At 47.3% G+C, this 6,963-nt stretch overlaps 1 protein-coding gene across 10 annotated transcripts in view; it reads right to left on the bottom strand.

Moving 5' to 3' along the window:
* Positions 1–6,963, bottom strand: part of SPTLC1 (serine palmitoyltransferase long chain base subunit 1) — an 81,409-nt gene that overhangs the window by 26,457 nt on the left and 47,989 nt on the right. For 9 of the 10 annotated variants that reach the window (XR_002827076.1, XR_002827080.1, XR_002827078.1 and 6 more), the window contains one exon: positions 5,959–6,048. Coding sequence is in view for 6 of the 10 variants with exons in the window: in XM_006106180.3 (XP_006106242.2) it covers positions 5,959–6,048 (90 nt within the window). In the remaining 4 variants the exon portion in view is untranslated. Of the gene's footprint in view, positions 1–5,928; positions 6,049–6,963 lie in introns of those variants that run through there. The other variant, XM_023747012.1, reaches the window with a different exon arrangement.

Raw genomic sequence — 6,963 nt, 5'->3', positions numbered from 1 at the left:
CACCAAAAGACCCCGCCCTAAATTCATGCACTCAGGGTGGGCGGGGGGGGGGGGGGGAGGTCCCCTCAGCCCAGATTACGAGAGGGCACAGGCCAGGCGGAGGGATCCCAATGGTGCAGGACCGGTGCCAGGGAGGTATGCAGAAGGTTGACCAGCTGGGGAGGGACCGTGGGAAGGCTCCAGGGAGTGTCCAGCCCATCTTGCTCAGTCTTTTTTTTTTTTAATTAAATCTTTATTGTTCAGATTATTACAGTTGTTCCTCTTTTTTCCCCCCATAGCTCCCCTCCACCCATTTCCCACACCACCCTCCGCCCTCACCCCCCCGCACTGTCCTCATCCATAGGTGCACGATTTTTGTTCAGTCTCTTCCTGCATCCCCCACACCCCTTTCCCCCCCCAAGAATAGTCAGTCCACTCCCTTTCTATGCCCCTGATTCTATTATCATCACCAGTTTATTCTGTTCATCAGATTATTTATTCACTTGATTTTTAGATTTACTTGTTGATAGATATGTATTTGTTGTTCATAGTTTGTATCTTTACCATTTTCTTCTTCTTCCTCTTCTTAAAGGATACCTTTCAGCATTTCATATAACACTGGTTTGGTGGTGATGAACTCCTTTAGCTTTTTCTTATCTGTGAAGCTCTTTATCTGACCTTCAATTCTGAATGATAGCTTTGCTGGGTAAAGAAAGTACTCTTGGTTGTAGGTTCTTGGTATTCATCACTTTGAATATTTCTTGCCACTCCCTTCTGGCCTGCAAAGTTTCTGTTGAGAAATCAGCTGACAGCCGTATGGGTACTCTCTTGTAGGTAACTGTCTTTGTCCTGCTGCTTTTAAGATTCTCTCTTTGTCTTTTGCTCTTGGCATTTTAATTATGATGTGTCTTGGTGTAGTCCTCTTTGGGTTCCTTTTGTTTGGGGTTCTCTGCGCTCCCTGGACTTGTAAGTCTATTTCTTTCACCAGGTGGGGGAAGTTTTCTGTCATTATTTCTTCAAATAGGTTTTCAATATCTTGCTCTCTCTCTTCTTCTGGCACCCCTATAATTCGGATGTTGGTACGCTTGAAGCTGTCCCAGAGGCTCCTTATACTATCTTCATATTTTTGGATTCTTTTTTCACTTTGCTTTTCTGGTTGGGTGTTTTTTGCTTCTTCATATTTCAAATCTTTGACTTGATTCTTGCGATCCTCTAGTCTGCTGTTGGAACTCTGTATAATATTCTTTATTTCAGTCAGTGTATGCTTAATTTCTAGTTGGTCCATTATCACAACCTCGAGGATCTCATTAGATTTCTTGAGGGTCTCATTAAGTTTATCGGTGGTTTCTAGAAAATTCTTGAAAAACCTTAAGTGTGGTTTTGAACTCTATATCCAGTAGTTTGCTTTCCTCCATTTCTGTCATTTGTGTCCTGTTTCTTTGTCTCCGCATTTTTTTATGCTTCGCTGTGTCGACAGAGTGGCTTTCTGTGCTAGGTGTCCTATAGGGCCCAGTGGCTCAGCCTCCCCAATTACCTGAGGTAGACACTCTTGGTGCACCCCTTTGTGGGCTTTGTGCACAGTCTTGTTGTAGTTAAGCCTTGATTGTTGTAGGTAACACTGGGAGGGATTGACCTCCAGGCCAATTGGCTGTGAGAATCAGCTGTGCAATGGTGGGTGAACTTCTGTGCTGGAGATACCCTTATGAGGCAAGACTTGCTTCAGTGGGGCTTTGGTGCTCACTGAGTCTGCCCCCTGAGTGTGTCCTTTATGAATCCGAGGAGCTGCAATCTGGATGGTCCCACTCTGACCTCCGGGCACACTGGCTCCTGGATCTCTAAGGAGGTGCTAATCTAGCCTCTGCCTGAGGCTATCCAGCAGGAGCCAGCTGTGACACAATGCAAGCTGCCCTGGGGCCTTGGGCCAGCTGCAGTTTGTTAGGTAATTATCAGATTGCAAAGGGCCAGGCCTTTCATATGCAAAAGCCTCCGTGGCTTGGGCAGGGCGGGGTCCCAGGGGGTCAACAGGGCGGAGTGAGCAGTTATGGCTGCTCTCAGTCCTGCCCTCAGAGGCCCTGCTTCTCAGTGTCCCGGCAATCGCTGCAAGCACCCCCGAGAGAAAGCTGCCCTCGAGTTCCAACCGATGCCAGACAGTCCAGTTTCTCCCGTATGAGTCTGGGTCCCCAGAGACTCGCCCGGAACTGGAGCTCAGAGCTTGAGACTCCCTCCTGATTGAAAAAGACAACCGTGTCCTCAGCCGCCAGCCCTCTCCGCATGCGCCTCTGTACCTCTGTATTTTACTTCCGCACTGCACCTCCTATGAGTCTCGGTGTGCTTTTCTCTTTCCTTCTAGTTGTAGAATTTCCACTCAGCCAGCCTTCCTGTGGTTGTGGATGATGTCCGTTCCGTCTTTTAGTTGTATTTTTGAAGTGGTTGTGCGAGGCAGCAATCTCCGGTGTTTACCTATGCTGCCATCGCCATCTTGGTTTCTCTCCATCTCGCTCAGTCTTGATCAACTGGACCCCAGTAGCAAGCTAACCTACCAGTCGAAGCATCTGCCCCCTGGTGGTCACTGCACGTCCTTGCAAATGGTTGAGTGGCCTTAGCATATCATTAGCATATTACCCTTTGATTGGTTGAACAGACAACTGGAACAGACACTTAGCATATTAGGCTTTTATTATATAGGACGAATAGCCCGGTGCACAAAATTCGTGCACTGGGGTGGGGGGGGGAGGGGGAGAAGGGACCCCTCAGTCTGGCCTTCACCCTCTCCAATCTGCGACCCCTCAGGGAATGTCCAACTATCTGTTTGTGCCCACACTTTTTACAGATAACAGCTCCATTGTTGTTCCTTTCTTATGCTTAAAACCAATGGAATTAGTAGGTATTCAAAGTGTGTATACATTTTGGGGGGACACCCTCTAGTCAGTGGTGAAAGAAACCAACAGCAGATTTGGAACCCCCAGACAGGGAACCTTGCTCATCATTCCCCACATGTCTCCCCACTTCACTTTCCACCTTCGTGGGCAGCAGGAGAATCAATGTTTTCTCTCACTAATTCGGAAAAGCATGTCCTGTCACCCGTTGCCTGGCAGGAGTGCGCTAGGCCCCAAGCAAGCGAGGCTCAGTCAGGGCAGCCTATGCTCATGGGTGCTGGCACCCAAAATACACATTCCTCCTCTACAGTCGCCCCGACTATCCCACTGTTTCACTGAGAGGACGGAATTCCTCTCTGCCTCTGGGTTCTTGATCTTGAACGCTGACCGAAGGCACCTCAGCGAGGGCCGCCCGTGCCCACCAGGTGTGTCTATCTGCACCTGCTCCTGCCTCAGCACCTGCATTAACCCCCCAGAGGTGATCTCGTAGCTGCACTGGCCTCCGTGGGAACAGGGCATCACCACTCCACCCTCTCACTGTCATCTCACAGGCGCCCACTCTCAGCACCCAGAACACCTAGACACTCTCCAAAGGATGTGAGCGCATCAGAGGGGATGTGTGCACATCCTGTGGGGGTGTTAGGCATGCCGGGTTGATGGAAGTGCGGTGGAGAGGCGGGGGGAACTTGTGTACGCCTTGGTTTGCAACTGTTGCAGGCGCGGGAGGGTGACAGTGTGCTGGGGGATGTTCGCATGCCAGGGGGGGATGTGCACACTGGAGGCCTCTGGCTTTGCAGATCCGCAAACCCCCGTGGTGCGGCCAGGAGGACATCAGTCTGGCCCGCCACGGTGGCTGTCCCTGCGATCCTGCACCTTCTGGGCCAGGAGGCGGATCTTGCGCAGTCACTCCTGGGCACTGATGGCTGCCTCCCCACCGTGAAGGGTCACAGATCCGGGTCCCGGGACAGCGGACAGCCTCAAGCACTGCCGCCCCGCCTGGCAGGGTCACAGATCTGAGTCCTGGACTGCGGACAGCCTCAAAGCACTGTCCCCCGCCTGGCAGGGTCTCAGATCCGGGTCCCAGACCGCAGATAGCCTTGCCTGCTGCCGCCTGCCTTCAGTATGCAAATTAGCCGCCATCTTGTTGCTTCAGGGTGGGGGTCCCCACTGGGGTGCTTGGCCAGTCTGGGTGAGGGGCTGAGGGCTGTTTTCAGGCTGGCGGGCAACTGAAGCTCCAAACTTCTCCTTTTTTTCTTTTTTTTTTATTCTGGCATTTATTTACCTTCTATGGCTGTCACTGGAGCTGAGAGCCGGCTTTCTCTCTGAGGCTCGGCTGCTGAAAGCAGGTTTCTGGCCTTTGTTTACCTTCTGTATTCGAAACAATGTTGCGGTCTTGCTGGCTGAAGCCTGGCTGACTAAAGCCGGTTTCTGGGGTTTTGTTTAGCTTCTATATTTTTTACAATGTTTCTTAGAGTTGCAGCTCCGAGGCCGGCAGCGCAGGTGGGGAAGCTTGGCTTCCTCCGTCACTGAAGCAAGGAAGCCTCCCTGTTCGCTTCAAGCTGCCTGGCTGCCGGCCGCCATCTTGGCTGGCAGTTAATTTGCATATCTCCCTGATTAGCCAATGGGAAGGGTAGCGGCCATACGGCTAATTACCATGTTTCTCTTTTATTAGATAGGATTGTTATAATTGTCCTATTTTATCATTAGTTATTGTTAATCTTTTCTGTGCCTAATTTGTAAATTAGTCTTTATCATATATATGCATTTATAGGGAAAACATGGTATATATATAGAGCTTGATACTATCTGCAGTTTCTGGCATCCACTGAGGGTCTTGGAATGTGCCCCATGCGGATAATGGGGGACTACTGTACCTGATATATATTAGGATGATTCCATACCCAGAATAGGTAAACCCACACAGAAAGCAGACTGGTGGTTGTTCAGGGATGAGGGAGGGGGAATGGGGAGTGACTGCATGATGGCACAGGCCTTCTTTGGGAGCGATGACAAGGAATTAGAAGGAGAGAATTGAAGGTGCACACACCGTGCATGTACTAAATGCCACTAAGCTGGGTACTTTAGCTAATTTTACCAACTTCCAGTATCATTTATTTTTCCTAGAATCTGGATAAAATTAACTGTAGCAAGACAGTGCTCAATACTATTTAAGCCTCATTTTAGGTTCTATAAACTTTCTCAGTATTTGTAAATGTGAATTTCTCATTTCAGTAAAATTGAAAAAATAAAAATGATACTGGAAGTTGGAAAAAAAAAAGCTAATTTTATGTTATGTAAATTTCACCTCAATTTAAAAAAATCTCAATAGTCATGATTTCTAAAAACAGTGTATTACTTTCCTTGATAAAAAGCTAAGTTTTACAAAATACATACCATATAATTTTATTTAGACGAAGTTCTACACAAAAGGCAAAACTATAGGACCAGAAAATAGATCAATGGTGGCCTTGGGCCAGGTTTGGGTGTACTGACTAGGAAGGGGCGTGAGGGAACATTCCAGAGTGATAGATCTGTTCTGTATTTCAACTACGGGGGCAGTGATAGGGGCGTATACATCTGTCAAAACTTAGACTGTAAACTTTCTTTGTATTTTATTATATGTCAACTAGAGGCCCGGTGCACGGATTTGTGCACACTGAAAGGAAATTAATTAGAAGAAATATTTTAGAGACTGAGGAGGGACCGAGGGAGACTGGCTCCAGGGCGTGTTTGGCCTATCTCGCCCAGTCCCAATCGGCGAACCCCAGCAGCAAGCTTACCTACTGGTCGGAGCATATGCCCCCTGGTAGTCAGTGCGCGTCATAGCGACTGGTCGAATAAACGGTCGGACACTTAGCATATTGGGCTTTTATTATATAGCATTACACCTTGATGAAGTTGGTGTTAAAAAGGTGAGTCTTGATCACTCTTTAAAGGCCAGGGTAGGCATTCCATGCTACTCTACTTCCCCGGTATGATTAGAGTGTGCTTGTGACCTTATTGTGCACAGCAGTGTGGACGTTATACATTATAAGTGGTCATAAACAAAAGGCAAACTGCCAAAGAGTCCGAATACTAGGATAATGAAATCATGGTTGCTTACCAATTCTGGAAGAGGACAAATGGTGCCAGTATTCATGTACAAGCCTTCAACTACAATAAAACGTCGAGTTACACGTGCCTTGCGAGGATTCTTTAAAAGAAAAACCATAAACATTTAAATTTTAGTAAATCCAAATTACAAAAATCTATTACAAGATTTATTCACCAAAATAAAAAAAATTGATAGTGTGAATTTCAAGCCCACGTTTGAGATCGTGCTATTATGCGAGGAAAAACAGTGCTTTCTCCTCTCAGACATGTTTTTCAGCTCCTGCAATGAACTAGGAGACACCACACACACACACACACACACACACACACGCACATACGGTTGAGGCACTCTGAGACTATTATCACACAAACAAAACCCTCCAAGCTCAGAATGACTGGGAAGGAATGACTGGGAAGGTACCCAGGGAACTTTCTGGGATGACAGGGTGTTTGATGTCATGATAGAGGCCATGATACTTGGGTTATATGGTTCCAACCATTGGTAAAAAGGCAAGGATTTGTGCGTTTCAGTGTCGGTTAATTTTACCTAAAATATAAACTATAACAATGATGCCAATCATCATCATAGAGATGTAGTGGGGAATTAGATTGTGGTTCAGAGGATAGAAGAACGGCAGAATGTTGATAACAAGCTGGGAGAAGGGTATAGGGACTTCATTATATTATTCTGTTCCCTTTGAAAGTGCCCAGAATTTTCCATAATAAAAACACAGACAAAGCCTACTTTATACTTCTTTTACCAAAAAAACAGATGAAACCCCTTTCTTTACTCCGCACTACTGGGTCAGGGAAACCTGACTATGACCTCATCCAGTGATGCTGGAAGGCAGTGGTGTGGAGGGATTTTTTTCAGACAACACACACCTGCCCTGCCCCTCGGTGATTCCAAGTCCCTCTGCCAAATGTGTAGATGCTTCCTACGTGCTGGGCTGAAAACACTGAGGTCCGCAGAAGTTTACCACCACCTTCCTACTCAAAGTTTCTTGCCTCTAAG

This window comes from Myotis lucifugus, unplaced genomic scaffold (genome assembly GCF_000147115.1).
Source record: "Myotis lucifugus unplaced genomic scaffold, Myoluc2.0 scaffold_779, whole genome shotgun sequence".
NCBI lineage: Eukaryota > Metazoa > Chordata > Mammalia > Chiroptera > Vespertilionidae > Myotis > Myotis lucifugus.
This window is presented reverse-complemented; position numbering and strand designations above follow the sequence as displayed.